Source organism: Lissotriton helveticus, chromosome 9 (assembly GCF_964261635.1).
Source record: "Lissotriton helveticus chromosome 9, aLisHel1.1, whole genome shotgun sequence".
Taxonomy (NCBI): domain Eukaryota; kingdom Metazoa; phylum Chordata; class Amphibia; order Caudata; family Salamandridae; genus Lissotriton; species Lissotriton helveticus.
Genome location: NC_136070.1, coordinates 1,221,491,404 through 1,221,517,490, shown reverse-complemented (window position 1 = coordinate 1,221,517,490; position 26,087 = coordinate 1,221,491,404). Strand labels below are relative to the sequence as shown.

At 42.7% G+C, this 26,087-nt stretch overlaps 1 protein-coding gene across 4 annotated transcripts in view; it reads left to right on the top strand.

Annotated features, from left to right (window-relative positions):
* The window catches only part of NR2C2 (nuclear receptor subfamily 2 group C member 2), a 268,072-nt gene extending 242,223 nt beyond the window's left edge, over positions 1–25,849 (top strand). Inside the window, exons 13-15 of one of the 4 annotated variants that reach the window (XR_013601140.1) lie at positions 17,464–17,569; positions 23,732–25,040; positions 25,198–25,849. Coding sequence is in view for 2 of the 4 variants with exons in the window: in XM_078661705.1 (XP_078517831.1) it covers positions 17,464–17,569; positions 23,732–23,906 (281 nt within the window). In the remaining 2 variants the exon portion in view is untranslated. Of the gene's footprint in view, positions 1–17,463; positions 17,570–23,731 lie in introns of all 4 variants that reach the window. The other 3 variants (XR_013601141.1, XM_078661705.1, XM_078661704.1) reach the window with 3 other exon arrangements.
* The last annotated feature ends 238 nt before the right edge of the window (positions 25,850–26,087 follow it).

The following is a 26,087-nucleotide window of genomic DNA, read 5'->3' as shown; positions in this document are numbered from 1 at the left end:
TCTGTTGTTTTTATGAAAACATCTATGCTTCCGTTAATCACCTTCATCAGTTTCCTCAGTCCTAGATTTGTTTGTTACGTAGATGACATGCGAATTCTCAGTTACCTTGATGACAGCATCAAGGGCCACATCACTAGCCTTTGAAATTGTATGATCGCTTTCTTAACCCCTTTCTAAGTTCCTTGGGGCAAACATAGGTTATTGGGTTCATCCTTGAGGATTGTGGCCTTTTATTCCTGCTGTCCCTGTGCTTAACTGAATAACTGAGCCAAGTTTTACCCCTTCGGCATTTGACTCTGTGGTAACATGGGTCGATCAGTCCAAGGCTCTTCATGTGGAGGTAGGCTCACGGTACACAAAGACGCAATACTCAAAATACTGTGACGCCCACAATCAGAGTGCTCAATCAAATACTTACTTTTGGTAAGAAGATCTGTATTTATTACCCATGCAAAGTATAAATCATCACACTAAACTACTGTTGTGTAGTTCCTAAAAATACATAGAATCTTCACGTTTGTTTGATAACATAATCTAATGGATTGGTGTCTAGATTGATTCCGGACACCCCCCAAAGGATATGTCAGCCTATAGACCAGCTAGCTCACAGTGCCACCATAAGCCCCCGAACATGACACCCCTTGACACTTCAGGGATCGTGGAAACAGTACAGTACTTTTCGCTCAATCATGCTTACCTAGTCTCAGAGAGATATTCCGAATAAATGTTGGGGACTTTTTCAGTAGGCATTTATTGAACCCGCGTCACTCTAGTAAAAAACGTGTTTGCTGCGACAATCATTAGACAAAAGCAAATGTAAAAGATTGCAAGCATCAACAGAGTAAATAGAAGATAGAATTCTATCATGGTGCTAAAACCGTGAATATATGCAGGCATATAAACATGACAGTAATCAAGCGTTCTCCTGCGATGCGGACCCAACCTAAGTGTACCTAGCATGTATGTGGGTGTACAGCCAAGAATCCCCCAGGAAAGAGCCAACCCGCATTACCTGATGGGAGAGAATGAAGGACCATGTCTTGGTCCCGAGTTGGACAACCCACAAGAGATGTTAGACCGCTGCGTGTCGAAGCTTCTGCATGCTGGGACCTCAGTGTCTTGTGTCAGCGTCTCTTCTGGTTACCTAGTGAAGGTACAGTTCTTTTATACCACAAAGATAGCATTGGGGTTCCTACCACAATCGATATGTTGGGAGTATGATTATGTAAATTAGCCTAAATCAATAATTGCAACTATGCAAAGTAGGTCTGTCGCCCTAAGATGACCATGACTTTTATACAGGGTATGGTAATCCTGTTATGTACAGGAGATTTTACTCAGAATCTTCATGCAAGGTAGGACAAATGTAGGTGAAAGGTCGCTTTACTACTTAGGCCTAGGTTGGGGGACATAACACTTCACTAAAAGTCCCTCATGACTAGCATGCTGGTAAAGGCCCTGAAAGTTCAACTCACAATGGTGCTAATCTGCAAAAATCATACAAGTCTCAGAAGGGTCTGCTGCAGTCGTGCAGAACAAGGGCCTGGCGAAGTATCTAGGAGTCAGGGCACATCTTCCTGCACTCCAGTGACAAGGCTAGCTGCATCGCATCTTCCAGTGGTCGGCCTGGCGGTGCGCGGAACAGTCAGCGACTGCTACTGGGTGCGGCAAGCTGTTTCTCCTTCACAGTTCTTTGCTGGTAAGGTGAAGTGGCAGTAGCGGTGCTGCAGGACAGCTCTGATCTTGACTAAATTTTCCTGTGCCGGCTGAGAGGACTCCTCTGACATGAGTGATGGCTCCAAAGTTCTGAGCAGCCCTCTCTTAGCATACTAGGGTCATGGATGATGGCCCAAAAAGGTCGGCTGTACCAGGCAATATCCCCAGCAGTCCTAGCGGCAACTCCTCCTGGTATCCAGGATACAAGCGTCAGCCCCAACATAGTCAGTTGTGCCGGGCGGTAGGCCTCAACTTAGCAGCAGCCGTGATGGAAGTTACTGACTTCCACAAGAGGGTGACAGGCCTTTAATGAGCCAGTCATCTTGCAACACTCCTACCCCTTGCTCGGGCACTGCCACTGGGTCCTGATATATGGTGATGAGTCTGAGGCAGAACGAAGACTAAAAGGCAGGGCCATGAACTGAAAATGCTAACCGTTGATCATGAACAGGAGGGACTGGCTGTGCTTGGTGTGAATTAAAATATGAAAGTAAGTGTCCTCCTGTTTGATTATAGGATGTCAAGATTCTGAAGCATTGTTTCTTTATTAGTTTTCTGAGCGCCCTCCGGTTTCGAAGAGGGTGCTATTCCACTGATTTCTTTCATGCTGCAAAAACCTTAAATTAAATTCCTCATTGTGAGAGAAGAGGCCAGAAGGGAATGATCTGGGAGCCAAACAACTCTATCCTCAGTGATGAAAGGCACAAGGCAAGATGGTAAAAGTTGATTAGGGTGTCAGTAAAGGTAGCTGTGTAGTTGTATATAGGCATTGGTCTTGGTGCACGGGCCGAGAAGAGGAAGGGCCACCCTGTAGTAAAAGAATTCCCTTGTCCCGCTCTGACTACCTATTTATTTATGTGAATCTGGTTGTCTAGTTATCTATATCTAGCTCTGTCTACTACCACTCCATCTACCTCACTACTTTCTTGTTATACATTTCTGAACCTCCCCTCTCCTCCTAGCTCATTTTATAATTGTACCTGGATTCCATCTGTTTGTGAGTGTCTCTGTCCACGCAATACCCAGCCACCCGCTCAGAATATAAACATATATGTCTGGCTGGTGTTGCTTCCTTTCAGTCCTATCCATGTGTCCCCACCTTTACCATTCAACTTCTGTAGTACTCATGTCTGTATGTCTGTCTTGGTCTACCCCTCTTCATCTTTTTACCTGTATTGTTTTAACTATTGATCTGCAAAAATATGGTCCTCAATAGTGCAGGACTTCGTGCTGTCTTTGAATATGCCTGTACACCCTGCTCTTCTTGCCTTTTCTGCACTTGGGGCCCGATGTAGGTAATCCCAGATTACCGATTCTTAAATATCGAATCATACTGATTCGGTATTTAAGAACTGGCAATCGGGATGTAGGTCATTTTACCGAATTAATTACCGAATCGGTATGATTCGGTAATTAATGAATCGGTATGTTCGAGGCATATGGGCTGCAGATGGTACATTTATGAATAGATCGCCATCTGGTGTTGGGCTCGGATGATTGCACTTTGTTTTTCTTCTGGAGAAGTCTTTGTCGTCATAGGTGACTCCTCCTCTCGGTGTTAGTGCGCATGGGCATCGGCTCCATCCTTAGATTGTTTTTTTCCGCCATCGGGTTCGGATGAAGATCGAAGCGCTCCGGACCGACTTCAACAAAAGAAGGTTATAACCGGCGCGTATTCCTTTCCAAATCGACGGTATCGTTATCGAACGCGACTTCACTCCATACCGACGCGGTTCGAAGGACGACGACTACGAGAAACTTGACGTAGTCCAGCCCGGGGTCCATGGAAAGGACTCCATTCAAAAAATGTCCAACGTGTGGTGCTAAGTTCCCACACAAGGACCTACACGAAGTGTGCAACCTCTGCTTGTCCCCTGAACACGAATCCAGGGACTGTGAGGCCTGTGCAGCGTTCTCGTCAAAGTCGACGATTAGAAACCGTCGAGCCCGAAGACACGAGGTATCGAGAATGCAGTCACAAGCAATCCCGGAGCTGTTCGAGGACCAGCACCCAGAAGAGGAGGAAGAAGAGGCCGACGAGGCGGGGTCAGAAGCGGACGAGTCCGACGTCGAGGAAATCGACGTCCAACAAACCGTGAGTGACGACGTCCCTTTACCGAAAAACAGACCCCGCACGGTGTCGACCCCGCCCTCGAGCCCGGTCAGACAACCGAAAAAAGTTTCCAACGCCCCGCCTTTGAGCCCGGCAACGAAACAGAAACCGAAACACTCGGTCCCCCATCATAGTGGTTCCGGTTCCGATAAACCGACCACATCGACACCGAAGCAACAGGTCAAGGAAAGCTCGAAGTCGAAGCAGTCCATGTCGACACCGAAGCACGCTTCGGCGCCGAAAACACCCTCGACACCGGGGACATCTTCGATACCGAAGAAGTCGGATCCGAACAAAACTTCGGCACCGAAAATACAAATGGACATTTCAAAGAAAAAACACCTTTCGGAACCGAAAACTGCGGTACCGACACAGGAACACGGAACGGATCCTAAACAAAAGACTTTGTTTATTGACCCAAAGACTGGCAAGGTAGTCACAGAACTACCTAAAAAGAGGAAACATGAACATTTGGACGACAAGGCTCATCCAAAGAAGAGAACAATGGGGACGAATACAACTCCTCCCCCTTCTCCCAAACCTCACACACCATCTTCGCCTCTTCCTCACAATAGGCCAGATATTCCTCCCACACGTCCATCTACACCTACAACAGATGGAGAGAGTGACACAGGGGAGGGGGGACACCCTGGGGATGATGAGGACACAATCCCAGAGGAGGCAGACCCATGGGAGGAGTATAATGTGGGATCAGGTAATGATACCGACCTTGAGTCATATCCCTCAAAACCTTCACCTCCTGATGACAATACTGGGTTTGCACAACTCATTACTAGAGCAGCAACATTTCATAAGGTAGACCTACATACAGAACCTCTAGTACAGGACTTCTTATTAGAGACACTACCTACTGCACAAAAAACATCAGGAACACTACCAATGCTAAAGGGCCTTCTCAGTCATACATCAGAGATATTCAAAGACCCAGTGAGGGCTAGGGTATTGAACCCAAGAATTGATAAAAAATATAGGGCAGCTCCAAAAGACCCAATATATATTAAGGGACAAATTCCTCTAGACTCACTAGTGGTCACAAACGCTCGCAAGAGAGCAAACTCTTTATCTACAGGAGAAGCGCCACCTCCTGACAAAGAGTCTAAACTAATAGATGCCTCTGGCAAGAGAGTAGCATCTCAAGCGGCAAACAGTTGGCGCATAGCTAATACACAAGCACTACTTGCAAGGTATGACAGAGCGCATTATGATGAGTTAGAAACACTCATCAAACATCTCCCTAAAGAACATCAAAAGAGAGCTGATCAACTTATACAAGAAGGGAAGTTAATTACTAACACTTCAATAAAGTGCGCCCTAGACGCGGCAGAAACTGCGGCAAGGTCGACAAATACAAGCATCATGTTAAGGAGACATGCATGGCTCAGAGTGTCAGGATTCAAACAAGAGGTACAAACCTCGTTACTGAACCAACCTTTTGATGGGAAAACACTTTTTGGAACAGGGACAGATGAGGCCCTAGAAAAAATGAAAAAGGATACAGAAACGGCTAAATCAATGGGAGCATTGCAACAGCCGACACAAAGAGGTTCCTTTCGTAGATCCACCTATAGAGGAGGATCCAAAAGTACAGGTACAAACCAACAGCAAACCTCTTTTACACCTACATCACCCAGAGGTAATTCTAGAGGTGGATACAGGGGTAACAACAACAAGGGTAGAGGTTGCGGAAACAACAACAACCGCAACTCTCCAACCCCAAAACAGTGACTTCATAGAGCTTCCCCCAGACCATATAACACCGGTAGGGGGACGCCTATCACAGTTCCTACCTGTCTGGGAAAACATCACATCAGACAAGTGGGTAAGACAAATTATCCAACATGGTTATTGCCTAGAACTCACAGCTACCCCACCAAACATCCCCCCCAAACAGCGTCCAATGAAACAAGATCACCTGACACTGTTAAAACAGGAAGTAATATCACTGCTAGAAAAGCATGCCATAGAGAAGGTTCCACAGCACCAACAGGGAACAGGAGTATACTCCCTATACTTCCTAATCCCCAAAAAGGACGGGTCTCTAAGGCCAATACTGGACCTAAGACCTCTCAACGCATACATAAATTCGGAACATTTCCACATGGTCACGCTCCAACAAGTACTTCCTTTACTGAAGAAAGGGGACTTTCTTTCTACACTGGATCTAAAAGACGCTTACTTTCATATCCCGATTCACAAAGCCCACAGGAAATACCTCAGGTTTGTGGTAGAAGGACAACATTATCAGTTCAAAGTCCTCCCATTTGGTGTCACGACGGCACCAAGGGTGTTCACAAAATGCCTGGCAGTGGTAGCAGCTCACCTAAGAAGACAACAAATTCATGTCTTCCCATACTTGGACGACTGGCTAATAAAAGCCAGGTCGCAAGAGGAGTGTCTGCAACACACACAAAAGACAATTCAGCTACTACACCAGCTAGGGTTCACGGTGAACTACACAAAGTCACACCTACAACCAAACAAGGTTCAACAATATCTGGGGGCTACCATAGACACAGAAAAAGCCAAAGTGTACCCCAACCCAATCAGAGTCCAAGCAATGCTTACAATCATTCAGAGATTTCAGCCACAACACTCACTAACAGCAAGAGTGTTCATGCAGCTATTAGGCATGATGTCATCCTGCATACTGCTAATACCATATGCAAAACTACAAATGCGTCCGCTACAAGAATGCTTAGCGACACAGTGGAATCAGGCTCAAGGGCAGATTACGGATCTGGTGTTGGTAGACGACCGCACACACCGCTCTCTGAAGTGGTGGAACAGAACAAACATTACCAAGGGGCGGTCGTTCCTAGAGCCAATTCCACAGGTGACAATAACAGCAGACGCATCGCTCACCGGATGGGGAGCACATATGGACAAATACACAGTACAAGGAAGGTGGAGTGTGCAGGAAAGAACACTGCACATCAACTATCTAGAACTACTGGCAGTGTTTCTAGCATTGAAAGCCTTTCAGATACATGTTATCCACAAAGCAGTCCTGATCAGAACAGACAACATGACAGCAATGTATTATATTCAAAAACAGGGGGGGACGCACTCTCTCCAATTATCCAGACTAGCACAGGAAATTTGGAGATGGGCCATTCCTCAAAACATCTATCTGTTAGCCGAACACCTACCAGGAGTTCAAAACCAGATAGCAGACATCTTAAGCAGACAGTCGGAACAAATACACGAATGGGAACTGCACCAACAAATACTGCAGCCATTCTTCCAAAGATGGGGACAACCAGAGATAGACCTATTTGCCACTCATCAGAACGCAAAATGCCAAAGCTTCGCGTCCAGGTACCCACATCACCTGTCGCAGGGCAATGCGTTATGGATAAATTGGTCCAACAAATTTGCATACGCTTTTCCCCCTCTCCCACTAATCCCATTAGTGGTCAGGAAACTGCAACAACATTCAATGACCATGATACTAGTAGCACCCACGTGGGCAAGACAGCCGTGGTTCACCACGCTCCTGCAACTCTCACAAGTGCCACATCAAAAGCTACGAATTCTACCCATGCACCTTACACAGAACCATGGAGAAATAATGCACCCAGATCCAACTCAATTGAACTTAGCGATCTGGCTCCTGAAATCCTAGAATTTGGGTACTTAGATCTCCCCCCAAATTGCATGGAAATAATTAAACAAGCGAGACGTCCAACCACCAGAGCATGCTATGCAGCTAAGTGGTAGAGGTTTGCTATACACTGTACTAATAACAATATCAACCCTCTAGACCTATCAACAAGGGAGATTATTTGCTACTTGTTACACTTACAGCAATGTAATCTAGCGTACACATCTATCAGAGTACATCTAGCAGCTATAGCAGCATACCTACAAAATAGGCAGCGCATATCACTGTTCAGAGTACCAGCGATAAAAGCATTCATGGAAGGTCTTAAAAGAGTCATTCCACCAAGATTACCACCTTCCCCAGTCTGGAACCTCAACGTAGTACTCACCAGACTAATGGGGCCACCCTTCGAACCTATGCATAGGTGCGAAATACAATTCCTTACATGGAAGGTGGCATTCCTTATAGCCATTACCTCACTCAGAAGAGTAAGCGAGTTACAGGCATTAACAATACAAGAACCATTCCTACAGATACACCAGAATAAAGTGGTTCTTAGAACAAACCCAAAGTTCTTGCCTAAAGTAATTTCAGCATTCCACATCAATCAGCCAGTGGAATTACCAGTCTTCTTTCCAAAGCCACAGACGGTGGCAGAAAGGGCTCTACATACACTAGATGTTAAAAGAGCCATTTTGTACTACATAGAAAGAACACAAGACTTCAGGAAAACTAAACAACTATTTGTAGCATTTTCCCCAACACATAAGGGCAATCCTATCTCTAAAGCAGGCATCGCAAGATGGATTGTAAGATGTATACAAATATGTTACATTAAGGCAAAGAGAACATTAACTGTTCCTCCTAGAGCTCATTCCACAAGAAAACTAGGAGCATCTATGGCATTCTTAGGGAACATTCCCCTAGATGACATATGTAGAGCAGCAACTTGGTCTACACCACATACATTCACAAAGCACTATTGTGTTGATGTACAGGCTGCACAGCAAGCCAGAGTAGGCCAAGCTGTATTAAAAACTCTATTTCAGACAGTTGCGACAGACACTGGTGACCACCGCTAGGGAGGTAACTGCTGTACAATCTATTCATAAATGTACCATCTGCAGCCCATATGCCTCGAACGGAATATGCTACTTACCAGTATGCATCTGTTCTTGGCATAGAGGGCTGCAGAGTGGTACATGCCCTCCCTGCCTCCCCGGAAACCTGTGTCTGTCCCAACATTATCTTATTTAGATACATTTACATGGGCATATCTTTATGTACTACACTACACTACTCCATCTAACCCTACTATGGCAAAACAATCTAAGGATGGAGCCGATGCCCATGCGCACTAACACCGAGAGGAGGAGTCACCTATGACGACAAAGACTTCTCCAGAAGAAAAACAAAGTGCAATCATCCGAGCCCAACACCAGATGGCGATCTATTCATAAATGTACCACTCTGCAGCCCTCTATGCCAAGAACAGATGCATACTGGTAAGTAGCATATTCCTTACCGATTCTGTAATTGGCATTGATTCCTATGGGCCTTGAGGCCCATAGGAATCAATGTCAATTACCGAATCCGTAAATACCGATTCAGGAAAAATACCGAATTTGCAAGGGGGACAGGGTGTCACTTTGACACCCTGTTGCACCCCTGATTCTGGCTTGTGTGCCATGTGGCACACATACATGCCCTTAGGGCATGTATGTGTGCCCTTAGGGCATGTATGTGTGCCCTTAGGGCATGTATGTGTGCCACATGGCACAGGTGTACATGCACAGATGTGCATGTACACAGGAATTCATTATTTACCATGACATAGTATGTCATGGTAAATAACGAATTCTTAAGGACGGTGGCACTGTTTCAGTGCCACCTACATCACAAATGTGAGAATCTGTATATTTACCGATTCGGTAATCTACAGAATCTGTAAATTTACCGATTCTGTAAATATACCGAATCGGTAAATTTAAGGCCCCCTACATCTCAATCACCAAATACTGGTCGGTAACGGCCGAAATCGTCCGTTACCGACCGGTATTTGGTGACCTACATCTGGCCCATAGTCTTTTAGAACTGGGCTAAGTTTGGCTGAGACAGCGAATGCGAGTGATGGTTGTATCATTTCCAGCCCCCGCACCTTCATTAACAGAGCTGGGACGACTAACTCTAGTTCTGTGCCAGGTACGGGCCAAAGGCGTAAACTGCATCTCCAGAAGTTACAAGGACATCCCTGTCAGTGGTAATTAATGGGCACCCTGCAGCTTAGCTGCCATGTATAGGGCATCAAATAACTTGTAGTATTAGCACATCTGTGCTATAGAGGCTATCTGGCTGGAATTATAGAGGGCATAGCCACATGGAAGGTCACCCATGCTATTCATTGTAAATGCCAACATTGTAAAAGGGCAAAATGACTGATAAAAACATATATTTTACCTTAAACTGGGTATTGTAGTCAGTTTGGGGTCTTTAATAACTTTCATGAATGGCAGGACACCAGTGCCATAGACTACACATGGCAACACTGTCAAAAGACTTTAATTAATACCTGGTAGTAATAGGCCCCTTATATCATAAATGATTTATCACAAACTTTGATGTCTGGAGAATGTGCTGCTTGGCTACACACTTATAAGGTCCCAAGGTGCAAGACCTATTGGCTATGCCACTGCTTTTTATATATATATATATAGATGTTATGCAGTCATCATTTCGAGTAATGCCAGAGTTATGATCGTCACGATTAAAGATGCAATAATATTTCCTATGTATTTTGCCCATTTTCCCTTCTACAAATAATGTGAACGGTGGAGTAATGAATGTAAGTATAATCGAGTATGTTATTCGATTTCGGTGATTCAAATGTTGTTCTAGCCAGTTGATTGTATTTGAATCTGTCATTTAGTACATGACAACCTAAATCCAGTAATAGATTAAATGTTTAGTTGCTGTTCGACTAGCATATCTTTTCATGTTTAAGGGTTGACGAAATTGGTTCTCCATTACATTTGTTGAATCTTCTAGAGGACAAGCTTATTGAGATGGTTGTAACAGATTTTGTTTGTAATCACCAGTGAAAAGTATTAAGAATTGAGCATATGTTTCCAGAACCAATGCCAATTTCTCTAAGATAGAGAAATATTTGCTTTTCTCCTTTATTCAAGATGGTGGAAAGCAATCATTTATTACTATGAGGTGGTTATTTTAATCTTCCAGTGACACGATCAGCATATAGTTTAATTTAGATTTGATAACATGGGACATTGTTATTAATTTGGTTTAGCAATCTTCCACATTGGCAACCCGATGTATTTTTAGTAGCCATAATTTCATATGTGGAGAAATTTTATTAATTGTACAATCAGTTTTTCCAGGATTCTTGAAAAGAAAATCGCTTGATATTTGTTGAAAAAACAAGTAGGTTATTACCAACAAAACTTGATTTGTTTTTCTACATCAGCAGTGTCCCAGTAGCAAATTGAGAATTCATTCCTAAATGTTTGAACCTGATAGGGATGCTGCAAAAGATTTCTTTTTTGTCATAATTTGTGTGTCATCTTGTTAGTTGGGATTTGCAGATTGACATAATCAATTAGATGTCCTGGTCCCTTAAAGTTGCAGGTTCATATAAATGAAGGGATTGAGCGTTCCTGGCTTAATGATTTCTTTTGACTATACTGATATTTGTTTTTTCAAGTTGAAAATCACTAATACACAAGTCAAATCTTCTTGCCCAAACTTTTCAGGCCTTTTTTCCTGATACTTACTACTTCATGTAATATCCCCATTGTCACTCTGATTTTAAACTACCATCAATCCTCTTGAGTTTCTTTCTTTTAGTTCTGGAAAGCAACTCAATATTGTTTGGCAGTTTAAGATATTATGTCCTTCTTATTTGTATGTTGAACATAGATCTAATTTGGTTATTTTTAAGTTGTCACCCACCAATAGAGGTTTTAGGGGTATTATTTCAAGAATTGAACCACATCAAAGTTGTGTATGCTGGATCATCTTGTAAGGATGTTGCCCCAGATTTTGATTGTAAACCTCCTTTTCTGTTGCTAGATAATCCAAACTTTGGTAAGTTGTTCGCGTCCATAATGTTCTGTGGACAGAGCTCACTTTTTTCGAGCAGAAAGGGGCAAAAGCATCTTCAAAAGCATCTTGGCTAAAAGTATGCACCCCACTCTGTAATATGTTTTAATGCATTTGAGATTTCACTTGATTTATTGATTCAGTAAGTAAACTGGTTCCCATCAAAGCTCTTTTCGCTTCAGGTTGAGGGCCTTCTTTGCCATATGACTGTAAGTTGAGATCAAATCAGACTCTATAGGAAATGTAGAAGAATTTAAGGACACAATGTTATGGTTCGTAAATATGTCATTGGAAGATCCCTAGATCTTAGCATTAATCTAATTATTTAGTGTTGGCACCGTTGGTTGAAAATCTGATAATTTTTGTGCCTCCCTGGATCATTATTGGTTGAGTTGGGCACTTTTTATTCAAATTAACTGGCCGTTTTTTGTTTAATCTCTTTAATTTGTTTTGCATGTGTTTACTTAAGTAGGGTTTCAATACATTGATCAGTTTTTCGATTCCTAAGATTGTCATTCCCTTGTCAGCACTGATTTCTTCTAATTGTAGAATAATCTTTTTAAGCCATGTAATGGTTACTTTTTCCTGACAGTTTATCACTGATTGTCTTACCAAGGATTTAGAGTTGTGAGTGGATTTCATATTTCCTGTGTTAAACCTCCTAACTATGTTGCTGGAGATATCCGCAATTCTTAGCGCAGAGGAGTGCAGCATTGGCTCATCAACATTTTTAACCTGAATTGTAATTTTTATTGGAAGTAATTTCAATAAGTCAATGATGTCACCCACACAAGAAAGAATGGTAGTACTGGTTTCAAAACTAGTTGGCACTTGTTCTTTATTTTGACCTACTTGTAACATTTGTATGTCAACATTAATATATTTCAATAGAGAGATTCGCACAGAAAGTAAAAGTGATTGCTTTGTCAAAATATTCAACATCTGTGTCAGGGTAGCACTGATTGCCGCCATAGCTTCTAATACCCTGAAGGCGGGTGAAGTGTTCTCTTCATTTGTTTGATCGGGGAGTTGAATGTTCACATCCTCTTTAGAATAGACATGATATGGATGAGTTTTGGTGCTGTATGGTACAAATAGGTCCTTTAATTCACAAAAGTTCTGAGTTGTGCAAAGACCTAGGCAGGGAATTAGAAAGACCGTATTGATCCACACAGATCTCTGAAGCCCAGTATATCCTCTGTCTATACCATAGCTAATGTCAGTATCAGATTTGTTACTCCGTGACTTCTGGGTATAAGGGGAAGTATGAATTTATGCTGTTGTAATAGTGAATTGCTGGGTAGGGTCAATGTCACAATCGCCTGTTCCCTTATTTATAAAAGCTACTATTGAAGTTAAATCGCACTCCTTCAGTGTTGCTGTTGTCTTTTAAAAGTCACATATTAATTGCTGTCTTGTGTGGGTTTTTTTTGGTATTGGTAAATATAGGTTTTAGATTTGTGTACTATCAAATTGCTTGATTGTCTCATTGTCTGTTGCAATAATTAAGTAATTTTTTTTATTACATAATTAAAAAAATTCCAAAATTAGCTAAAAAAAAAGAAAAGGGCTTGATAAAAAAAGATGTAGAAAATACGTTAAACAGCATTCATGGGTGAACTTTAACGAGGATGTGAGGCTTATTAAAAACAGATCAAATAACAAATTCTTAATCTGATTATAAAGTGCCGGAGGTTGTGCAAAAATGTCCATGAAAATAGCTATACTGTAAGACGTTCGTTGAGTGTCCGTCACAAATAAAGTGTAAATGTGTTGTGTGTCTGGCTAAGGTTGTCAGTAGGCCTGGTCATAACGATCCGTTCTTTACACAGTAACCATTTCATTTGCTAGGCTTTTTAGTTAACAAGACCTAAAGCATAGACTAGTGTCTGCATGACAACTTTTAAGTCCTCTTGTTAATGTATGTATTATATAAAGACACTTAGAACATATTACCAGAGAAATGGCAATCCTCAACTTTTCGTCCCTAGGGAGTTTGGGCCGGATTCTGGGTTTGGCGATGCGGAAGCGGATGCACGCCATCACTCCGCTAGCACACCGCCAAACTCAACTGCTGGCCACCAGCCAAATTACGAGTTTCTTCACTGTCTGGCAGGCGGCCCTTTGGCATTAAAACAGCGGTGCCTTTGAAAAAGGCATTGCAGTGAGAAAGCCAAAGCAAGTCCCTGCACGGCTTGGACTGTTAAGCACATCCCATGAAGGAACTGGGCGTGCATGCAGACTGGGGGGACCACCATGTTCCCACCTGCATGCATCCCCTTGGCCTAAATCACCTTAATGTCCTTACCACCAGCAGTTTCATGGTGTAAACACCACCATGAGACCACTGGCAGGAAGGAAACTCGTAATATGCTTGGCTGGGCCGAAGCAGGCCTGCCAAGCATTGCGGGCTCACACCGCAGATCACAGATACTTGCCGGTTGCATCCACCTCAGTCAGGTTTATTTTACTTCAGGGTGAGTGGGGCCAACAGGGGGAGTTAGCAGAGCATGGCCCTCGCAGCCCAGACCCACCTGACAGATGGCAGAGACCAAAAACACGCAAACTAGGTAGCAAGTCGGGCCTAAGAAGCAGAAATAGGCTACCCCCTCAAACGCAGAGTTCAACCAACAACCAACAAGGAACCTAATGTATGATTGCCTTAACTGTAAAAGGTACCAGAAAGGAGGACAAGCAGATGACAGGACTGGATGCACTGGGAAGACGTTGGAGACGCTATAGAATCTCTACCAATGGGCAAGGCACCCAGGGCAAATGGGATCCGAGGTGATTTGTTTAAAGCTTGTGTAGATCTATTGACTTCTCTTCTTACACTGTATTTTAATGCAGTTATCGGTCAAACACTCCTTGAGTCCTGGCGTCACTCCGTTATTCCGGATTTCTGGAAGAGAAACAGGAGTGACCCTTCCTGTTATAGACCCATTATTTCAATAGATACAGAAGTTAAAATCATAGGCAGGGTCATCCTGAATAGACTGACCCAGTGGTCTGAAGAACAGAATATTTAGTCTGATATTCAGTATGTGTTTCGCACATGGAGGGGTACTGTCAAAGAATCTTAACCTCCACCTTATAATTCATGAATATGTTCAGGCAAAAAAAGGCTCCTCATCTTGCCTTCATGAATCTTGGCTCTGTATTTGATTTGGTCACAAAGGAAAAACTTTGGGCTGATCTTGGGTCCATGGGGGTGGATGAGTGTTTGGTCAGTGTCCTTAGGGATCTTCACCAGGGATTAACGGCCTCAGTACATTTCGGTAATAATGATGAATGTACAAAGTATTTTGCACTTAGTAAGGTGGTTAGTCAGGGCTGCATACTACCCCACTTTCTTTTTATTATATATGTGAATTGGCTTGAGAAGGCCCTTGCTGTTAAGAGTGTAGATGTTGGTTGAAGACAGGACTGAATGGTGATGCGACAACATTGATTTATGATCTAGCAACAATGCATGATTTACGACCTTGTTACAAATTATTTTTAGCGCCTCCATGATTTATGGCACTTTAACTGTTTGACGGCTTGTCATCTTGATTTATGACTGGGCATATATGACCATGCATGCAAAATTAATAAAGTGTGGCCATGTTTTTCCACAACTAACTTACTGAAGTTTCGGGTAATCTGTTTGGTTAATGAATAACAAGTGCAGGGTTATAAATGCACAGAACAGACACTTACCTTCCATTCCATGAGAGTTCTAGTTGTGATGGAGTAACACTGGAAAACCTGGCTGGATTATGTTTTGCTGTGGCAGCAGGCAGCGAAGAGGCAGCCAGACAACAGTTAAGATCCCAGCAGGGCCGGACTGGCCATACCGGGCGCCGGGAATTTCCCTGGTGGTCTGGAAGGGAGGGGGCCGGTTTCTGACCGGTGGGGACCGTTTTTGTTACTGGGGGTTGGTTTTGCAACAGTGCTTCAAAAGCGGCCCCTCGTAACACAAACGGGGGACGTAAATGCAAGGCTTGGTTTGCAATCCCAATATGGCCCTGGGTCCCAGCAGAGGAGAGGGAGGAGCAAGGACAGCAGCAACACCTGACCAGACGGAAAGAAGATATGCTCAATCTAGTGGGTCATGTTGTGTATCAAACTCTGCTGTACGCTAATTGATAAAGGGCCACCTGAAATATAAACGCTCACTCCATGTAAGACAACCACATCTTCATGTATTCGGCAAAGACAATCACAGACCTCTTTTCAGGAGTCCGGTTGTAACTTAATACTAAAGAGCTGAAGTCCTTTTTGCATATGCAGATCACAAAATGTCTTCCTTTTCTCCAGTTTTCATGAGCCTCCTTAAGCCTTCTCCTAACTTGACAATTGCTGTGTAATGCTCCAAACATGAAGAATTGGTCAGAAGGAATAGCTATTAGAAGTAGGTTACTCATGTTCAATAACACTTTTTCTAATAGATACCATGCCTTTCTGCACTTCGTAGCTGTTCCACCTCCTTGCTTCATTGTAGTGATTTATTCTTTGATAATGTGTGTTCTAATTTTGTTTGACTCCGTTTTTTAAAAATCGTTTCTGTGTGGGGTAGGAAATCACCTTTGTCCTACCATAACATCACTTCAGGGAGTGCCACTCTAGGAAGTTTGCAGCTGGTGTGGTGTAGAAGCACCACCTTGCCTTGGCTGGAGACAGTACTAAAACGTTTGTATGACCTTGTGGTAATAGTAGCAACCCTACTAAATAAATGAAGGCAGCAGTGGTATTAGCAAGATATTGGTCACTGTCTGCCATCAAGACATGAGATATAGGATAGTATTTCCCAGACTGTGGGCAACTGCCTAAATCACCTTCCAAAAGTGATTTGATTTCAGTTGCTAATTATGAAGCACACACTTGTCTAAAGGGCTTCATGATGCTAAAAGCCCAGTAAAGTGAACTTAGGAAGCAAACGAAAGCAAGTTATAGCAAACAAAACATTGTTTTAAAGCCTTGTGGAACCAGATGTAACTGCCCATTGGCCTCAGTTTGGCAGGTAGGTTGTGCAAGAGCTTAGACACGAATTAGAGAGAGCAAACTCTGTGTGTTATACTAATTCGTGGTGTAATTTGGCAGGAACACACCCTCCGCGCCTCCCTTGTCCATTATATGGCTCTGATCGCATCAAAAGCAACTGCCATTATAGATTTGTTTCACAATCTAGGAGGGTGAGAGTGTAATCAACATTAGGCTTTTTCAATAGGAAGTTTCCAGGAATCTGGCACTATTCCATACATAAATCTGATGTTAGCAAGTTGTGCCACAAGACTAGTTTTAAAAGATGCCATTTGTTTCATGACAGCAATACAGAATTGATCTTCAGCCTGATTTAGAGTTAGAAATCAAGTTTTCACCACATCTGTTGATTAAGGGAGAAAGAATTCCTAAGAAGTCTAGGTCATTTCTCCAGTAGGGAAAAGAGAGCGAGATCATCAGAGTTGATTTAATATAATGCTGTTGTAGACTCCTTTCACGTTAGATATCAGGAACATGTCCAGTTTCATGCTGGAAAGATGCTGATGAACACAAAACATAAAGAGTTACAAGGTATGCTTTTATTGAAATGAACACGCAGAATTATTCGCTGTAATAATAATATTGCATAAATTGATATCCATAGCCTGTACAATCTGTTTCAAGAGCAAATATGTGAATGAAGCCTTTACTTTTTGTGGTTAAGCATTAACCAAGCACACTTTTTATGCTTTGTCTTTTAACTAACAAAACATTATTTTTCGTCACTTTAAAGGGTGCACCATTTAACAAGGTTAGGGCATGCTTGATTTGAGCCAGTGCATGGACATGAGCACTAAAATTTCTAGCAATTACATAGGAATGAAATGTTCCCAAAAAATGTTATTAAATGTATGAATTCTTTATCTAGATCACCCCGGTATGACAAGTACGAGCCAAATTGAAAATTTCCAAGAGAAGGCACAGATGGAGTTACAGGACTATGTTCAGAAAACGTATCCTGAGGATACTTACAGGTACTGCTGTCTACATGTGATTGCTTTATGCTTGACTGGATGCGACTAAAACCTCACTGAGATCACTTTTCTTATCTATAACAGTTCCAAGATCATTTAATGTAACGAAAAAAGATGTGCATGAGGTTGAAATGGGTATTGGCACTGGTGCAACACTATCCCCAACTGTATTATTGAATCGGATCATTGCAGGAAAAGCTCAAACCATTGCAACTAACAGGAGAAGTGGTTGACCTTCAAATTAAAGACCTTTTGGAAGGGTGTGACTTTAATATGGTTAAAATACTAAACAGTATCCATTGGTGGTGTGAGAGGGTGAAAGTCTACTGATAACCAATGTTGGTGTGACTGTATGTCAGACTAGTAATCTGCATGCTATAGAAGATCATTTGGAGTAATAGCCCTTAGCTGGCTGAAGGGTATAGAAATGCCACACAGTTGTTTAAATGAATATTATGGACTGGAGTTATTTTATAAATGTAAAACTTCTTAGCTATAAGGAAGAAAAGTTAAAATACTAGTAAAGACATGGATGCAAGAATTAAGCAATGCATTTCTTCTTTATTCCTTGTGCATCAGCCTTAACAAAAAACCATATTAAACTACATATGCCATGAACTGTTGGGAATGTATCCAAAGGTCCAGCTGTAAATATTCTTGGTGTAGTCCATAAACTCATGTGACAACCGAGCACTTTTTCTTTCTTCGCTCAAGTGCAAAACAGCTTTGCTTTGGAAAACACCCACATCTTCTCACTGCTGCTTCTGATCTCCCCCTAAATGAAAAACAAAACATACTGACTGCCACTCTTGCCACCTTTGAACTACTCATTGAATCAACCAACCCAGTCATTTGTCTTTTGCTGAATATATGCAGAAAGACATAAGATAAAAATGCTGAAGCACCGTGCCTCCAGGAACTGCCCACCATAAAAACGTCATATGCCAGTAAGATCCAACAATGAATGTAATATTAATAATGAATATATTATTGACTTTTTCCTTTATCAACCAACTGGCCAACTTAGCCAAAGTCAGAAGATATCAGTTGAAGATGTTTTTTGATGGAGATCAGAAGTTGTTGTCTGCCCTCAGGCCTCAAGACTCTCTTACCAAGCACAACTAACAGCCTGGCAATTGCGAACTTGGCTCCATTTGCCATGGAACTGTGACCCAGAAGGTCCACAGCTTTAATATAAGGCCTTTTGCTTAGCAAATAACTGCTTCCTGGATAGACCCTCATTTGCCGGCGAAGAAAGTCAAATATTAAGTATCTTGCTGATGTCTCACATATATTTATAGCTGAGAACTGTACATGACATCAACCTGGCATCTCTCAGAAGTTTGAAAATATGTTGGTGCTCCCTGAAGAGAAACCATTAATTGACTGATGCCCTACTGAGACCAGGCATAACATATTTGATTGTCTGATAGACCAATGCTTAGTCTTTCTGCTCTGTCAATCAATTCACCATAAGGATAACTCCTGCCCTCACAGGATCGGCACCACATCTCAGACACTAACAAATCAATCTGCCCCATGCTGAGCAGTAATGCTCGTTTGTGTGACCAGACCATGCCCGGCGAATGTACTCTGCTGCATGGTCAAAAGGCCTGAAATTGTCCAGTGGCCCCAGAAATCTTCACACCATGAGACATGAGGATCCCTTTATCACCATAGGGTGATAATGAACTAGGTGATTTATCAGTAGCGTCTAAAAAAGGAAAAGAGGGAATAGAAAAGCTCAGTAATGTTCAAACGTTGGGAACAATGCTTGAGCCCTCCTTTAGGAAATCACTAGAACTGTGTTTGTTTTCTATCTCTTTTTTTTGGGCTGTCTTCCTGGCAATCATCATGAATGGAGGACGGACAGAGTTGTTGCTCCTTTCCACCATCCGCATTATACAATAAATACCGTATGATTTTCCCCCATTTGACCTGCTGAAATTCAACGGAGGTTGAGGTATTTAATGCACCCTACAATTTTTGGATATGATAAATACCTCCCAACTTGTAATTCCAATCCGTGCATAAACAGTGTTTTATGCCTGGGTCAGAATACGTTGACCCTCTCATAATCAGGCCCTTAAACAAGCTTTTAGTCAGCCCTCCTAATTCATTGGTATGTCAGTGTGTCAATGTTTTTCCTCCACCCACTGCATCATACAGCATCAGGCAGAGGCTCAATTCCCTTCAGTCACTGGTTAACTTCACTGTAAGTGATGGCATTTCTTCCTTTCACAATGAGCATATCCACGCAGTCGTTCCTTTACATGCCAAGAATGACTATGGTAATGAGTGTTTTGCCCCAAAAGTATTTTTGCTTATGATGGATATATCTCCCTGCGTATTCCTCACTTTCCGAATTACCCCATGCTCAGCATTTCACTGAAACTTTTCTCCATAGCTCTCCCATGTCGACGAGGACGTCACAATGGAACAGCTCTGCATGCGACTCTGTATGACCTCATCGGAGCCATAAGAAGACTTCATCGGCATGCTGGCAGCTGTTCCCTTTTTCTGCGCCATCGACACATAACTTTTTTTTCCAGGGATCTCCATTTCTGGAGTTCCATTGTTGCAGGTTCTTCCTGAAATTGTACAGTGACATGGCTTCCCAGAAGAAGTCCAGTTTTAAGCCTTGCAGGGAATGTTGTGGTCATATGTCTATCACTGACTCCCATGAAGATTGTCTTTGGTGCCTCTCGTCGGACTGTGACGTCCAGGGGTGTTCGTCATGCAGACGCATGAATCCGAAGGCCCGAAAAAGATGGAAGCCAGCTATTTATGGCCAGGGTGAAGAACCCGAAAAGGGCCCGGAAAAGGACTAGATTCAAATCCAAGTCGCTGACTCTGCATACCTCAAAGTCGTCGAGGAAGCGCGAGAAGCGGCGTCATGGATCTAGACGTCGTTTGTCTAAGGATACATCACCAAAGTGGGGGTCCCCGGTACTCCAGCGTCACCACAAGGATGCAGTTTAACCTTCCCCTTGGGTGACACCGGCACACTCTCCGGCTCTGAGTCTCTCCGGTGCCCAGGGAAGTGACGCCTTCACCTCTGACCTCTCCATCCCCAGCTCCAGTGTCTCCGACGCTGCAACCGGAGCCAGTCAAACAGCCTCATCAAGCTGTCTCAGAACCGGCGACACCGGATCCATAGCCACCCTTTGAGGCTATATGTACGGTTCCTTCGCGTTTCTTGAATGCGATGTTCGGCATGTTTTGCCAGGACGGCTAGCCCTGCTGGTGTGCCTGTTGGCCCCATGGGATCGCTTTCATACAACCTTGTAGGCTTGCCACCTCATTTATGCCCATGACCCCGGGGAGTTGGCCTCTAACGACACCAAGGTTCTTGATGCTGGGTCCAGTCTAGCGCCGACTCAGCCTCGCCCAGCACCTTCAGCTAATCCTGTGGAGCCTCCATCGACGCGATCCCGAAGTCACTGGTACCGCGTTTGGTGCCACAGAGACTGGTACCCTGGATGAGATCTAGAAGGGAGGCACAGAGGCTACTGGATGAGAGAATTACAGGAGCAGCAGGAGAGGCTGAAAAGGAGGAAATTGACCATATGCAGGAATTTGAGGGACTTCTGGAGGCTAGTGGTTTGGACATATCTCCGGAGTGGGAGCTCTCTTCACTGACAGGCCTTCCATTGCAGGAGGTTTCCTCATACCATTCCATAATTAGAAAGGCAGCTGATCTACTGGACTTGCCTTTACCTCCTGCGGAGATAAAATCAAATATTTTAACAGATACACTTCATTCTCCTTCTTTTGCATTGGAACCTCTGCTTCCCTTTTATGAGGCTTTGACCAAGCCCATTTTAGATGTTTGGCAGAAGTCAATGACTGCCCCTGCTGTGTCCAGATCAGTCGCAAGAAGATATAAGGTAGCGCCTGGAGACCCAGCTTTCCTTTCCCCACACCCATCTCCTGAGAGCTTAGTAGTCCAGGCATCATGCTCTACTAAGCAGGCTCTTTCTTATCCACACCTGGAGATAGAGAGTCTAAGAGGATGGAGCAATCGGCTAAAATAGTGATTTCTTCAGCCAGTATGGCTCTGAAATCCACAAATGCGACGTGCCTGCTGGCTTTAAAGATAGTAGTGCCACAATGAGATTGTTGGGTCTGCAGTCCCAGCTCAGAGGGTTTGGGTACAGCAGAATTAGTGGATTTGGAAACAAGACTCCTTCCTTTCGAGCTAAGTTTTCTTCTTTCGGCTTTAGCTAAAGGTGTCCCTGTTGTAGACATCTGCATGGCGGCAACTTGGGCATCCCTCCACACTTTTGCAAAGCATTATTCATTAGACTCAGAGGTGAGCAGGGACGTCCACTTTGCATGTTCTGTGCTGCAGGATTTTTTGGTATAAGTAGGCGGGCACCCTCTTCAGAGTGGGACTGCTTGGGATTTCAATTCAAAAAGTGAGGAATTCACAGACAGATGTATCCATCAGAAGAATAAGTTACTTTGGTAACGCTTTTTCTGGTGGATACAGCATCTGCCTGTGGATTCATCACTAACTCACCTGCCTCCATGTTGCCTGCCTGTTTATACCAAAAAAGAATGGCCATGTAACTCATGCATTTTAATATGAAATATTTGAAATGATGTAGTGTTTGTTACTGTGAAATGTCTGTCTTTTAGAATTTCCAGTTCCTTTCTTGGTCTAGTATACTGTGTATACTTGTGGAAATGTTGTTGGTTTACCCATTCGCCTCGAAGGCACGGAAAAAATGGGTGGAACTGACGTCACCAAGCCGACAAGGTCTTCTTATGGCCTCGATGACGTAAGGCGTAGTCGCGCGCGGCGCCGTTCCATTGTTACGTCCTCGTGGCAGAGCTATGGCGAAAGGTTTCAGTGGAATGATGCGCATGGGGTAATTCAAAAGATGAGGAATCCACAGGCAGATACTGTAACCACCAGAAAAAGCGTTACCGAAAGCATGTAACTTGTTCTTTTAGCCAAAGCAGTTTTTAGATTGACCTTCTGCAATGGGAAACGTTTTTAAACAATCATGACAAAATAAAACATGCACTAACAAAGCCAAAAGGCTGGCGGTGAATGCTAGACCTATTGGCTTTGAAAATTATTGTTTTTTTTTTAACATTTTGTTAATGAAAGCTACTAACATGAGCAGTAGTCCTCACATTTTTTGTGAAGACAGTAATGGGAAGAGCAGCACCCAAGATATAACTGTATAAGTATTAAAGGAACATGCGATTGTAATAAAATAACTGTTACTTCTGTTTTTTTAAACTAATGAATGGGCATTTTTATAAAAATTGTGTAATAAACGGAGTAGGTAGATTAGTCACGAACTATATTTATGTGGGCCTCTTTGTGACTATAATAAGTGTAATATGACTCAATCCAATTCACTGAGTTTGATCTAGACTTCAACAGATTCACACTCAGCCGAACCTTTTCATTCTTTCAAAGCTAGGGTGTATTTTTCACCACTATCCGTTCCTTAATTTCTAGTTTTTCCGCTACAGTCAAGAAGACGCACTATGGAACATAGCCGAAGCATGCTAGTCGATCCTAGGTTGAAGCCAAAATGTTCTGCTCTAGCTTCTGGCTGGGGGAAGATAGTTTAAGCACCTTAATATCCGTCCAGCAAATTCTAAGTAGCTGCTGGTGTCAGATCAAGGTTCTGTGCTTTGTTTTTTGACCGGCCCTGGACAGGCACAAGTGGACTTGACTGTGGAGCACCGCCAACTAGTCTGCTCTCCAGACGCAACATCAATCCACCTTAACATTTTAGAGCCCTCCTTTAGCCACGTAACCTGCGTTTAAGCTGGTATCAACAACAGAGTGGTGCACAAGGCTGCACTGCTACGTTGATATCATGTACATTTTATATGATCACTTTGTCCATTTCCAGCCATTAAAAAGGGGAAAGTAATTGTACTTTCTCTAGTAGAGCTTACCTTTGCTTAGATGAAGCATTAAATAAATATTAAGTTGAAGGAGACGGACAACCAGAAATACTCCTCTGTTCAAGATTATGTTCCTCAGATTTTCTCAGGAAAAGGGACCCCCTGCATTAAGTGTTCTAACTTTATAACCTTCAACAACCCCAACATTTAAAGAACACATGCCTAGAAGGTAGCAAGGACTTTCTAATTTAACTGTGTTTATCCCATGTCTTTGTCTTTCAGAGTCGCTCGGATTCTGGTTCGCCTTCCAGCACTTAGACTCTTGAGCTCAAGTATCACAGAGGAACTTTTTTTTACTGGCCTCATTGGAAATGTCCCAATTGACAGCATAATCCCTTACATCCTGAAGATGGAGACTGCCGAGTACAATGGACAAATAACCGGCACAACAGCGTAACCAGCAAGGCAGCACTTTTGCGGATCAGTGTGAACTACAGTAGGTGAAACCAGTGGCTATTGGAGCAAGAACGGATGAAAAAGAGCATCGACTTCGGTACATGTACATGATTTCAGTGATATTTTAGTGCCGTCACTTGTTCCTCATCATGTGTATTCTCATCTATTTATTTCCAGATTTTAACAACAACAAAAACAGAATAACAGCAAAAGGAGACATCCAACCAGATTCCATTTACACCACAATATATGTCCAATACTTCCACTGGCAATGCTGAACGCTCCTGACCAAGTCTTGATATGCTCTGTCGTTTTTATTGTTTTTATAACTATTATCAAAGGCAACATAACTGTTTTAATGACGAAGTCAGTTTTTTTATAATGTTTGAGATTAGTATTAAAGAGTACTAAAAAGTACAGTCTGTATATAACATTTTCAAGGAGGTAATATCTAATTGCCAGGGTGAAAACTGATTTTAGCACTTTCTCAGCACTTTGTGTGTAAAAAATGATGCCATTGACCTCCTGCTTTGAAAGCGGGGCATTAAGCAAAGTGCACGCAGTGGCTTTGGGTCTAATGGTAGTGATTTCTGTGAAAACGTAGAAGGGTACAAGCAGACAATCATTTATGCTAAAAAAAAAGATGTCACTGTTTGTAATGTATGTTGTTTGTCTCTAAAGCAGATATTCCCTATTTTTTTACTGTGCTGTATTTGATGAATGATGTCTTTTTTCAGCGTGGCATTGGTAAAATACGAACAGCAAGTTATCAAATGCTACAGCTGTGATGCACTCTAAAAACTGCCTCCACAGTTGGAACGCAGGATATTTTGCTGTGCTTTAAGTACGGAATTTTCATTATTTATCGAGTTTTTGGTATCTAACTCCTGTCAACAGTACGCATTCTTCTGGCACTTCAAACAAAGGAAAATATTATGCTTTTTAGTGGGCACATATACTTCTTCTTTCCTCCTAACTTCGAGACATGGGTGTACAGTTGTGGGTGCTCAAGCGGTACCTGATCCAATATGTCCGACAGAGATGTAATTGTGAAAACTTGCACAGATTTCTGACTCAGTATTGGTCCTGAAATAGTGAAAAATGGTTCTTCTGAGATCTGTCCTTATCAAATCTAGCCACATTGCCTTTGTCACTGACAGAGGTCCACCTTGCAGCCAATGAGGATGCAGAGGATGGGTGCACACATTGTTTATACATAATCCTGAAGGGGGCGCTAGAAAAATTATTGCTAGTAATATGCTAGTCAAGGTAGTAAGTGTGGTCAGGGACAGTGGTGGTATTTATGGCACTGAAGATAGTGATATTTGTCTAGAGTTCCACTCTTTCCTATTGCAGTGATGCCAGTTTGATACTACCAAGTGGGACCCTTGTGCTCTTTGGTTGGCAGTGCCCTAGGTGACTGTCTACCATAACAGCAACCCTAAATCGTGACTGCCTACAATAACACCACCCTTACATGTGAGCCCTGCACATCTACTACAGAGTCGTGTTGACAATAGTAGTTCTATCCAAAGAACTCGACAGAAGGCAAAGATTATCTAGTCGGTCACATCAACTAGATTTCTCCCTATTTCATGAGCTGCCACACCATAGACTCTGCAGGGCCCTGTTCCCATGCTTTGCTCTTGTTCTGCTACGTTTATGCAATGGACATTTCAACTTGAAAATAATGAGATGCCACAAAGAAGGCGACTGCCTTCCTAGAAAATGTAACATACTGTTGCATCATAGTGACATTAATTGTTTATTTTTCTACACTGGTTTAAATGTGTTTTAAATGAACAATGATGCCATCAGCAACAAAATGTGATTTTCTTCTTTTCTCGGCACTGGGTTAGGCGATACATTTACAAATGTTTTCGAAAATAAAATGTGGTTTAAGAATGTTACGTGAGCAAATATCCAGACCCATGTCCTATAAGAGTTATTTCTTAATAAGGTATTATTTGCCTTGGTGCACACAAAGCCATGATACATTTAGTTAAACTTCTATTACTGAATGGATGCTTTAGCAACAGACTGCCCAGAAATATAAAGTCTATAGAGGTGTCATAAGTCATAACAGGGCAATGTGGGTGTGAAGGTACTTGTTTAGGTTCCACAGAGATCTTTTCCTTTCAGTTAAAGGCTTTACATTTCACAGTCCTTCGGTTCGCTGTAT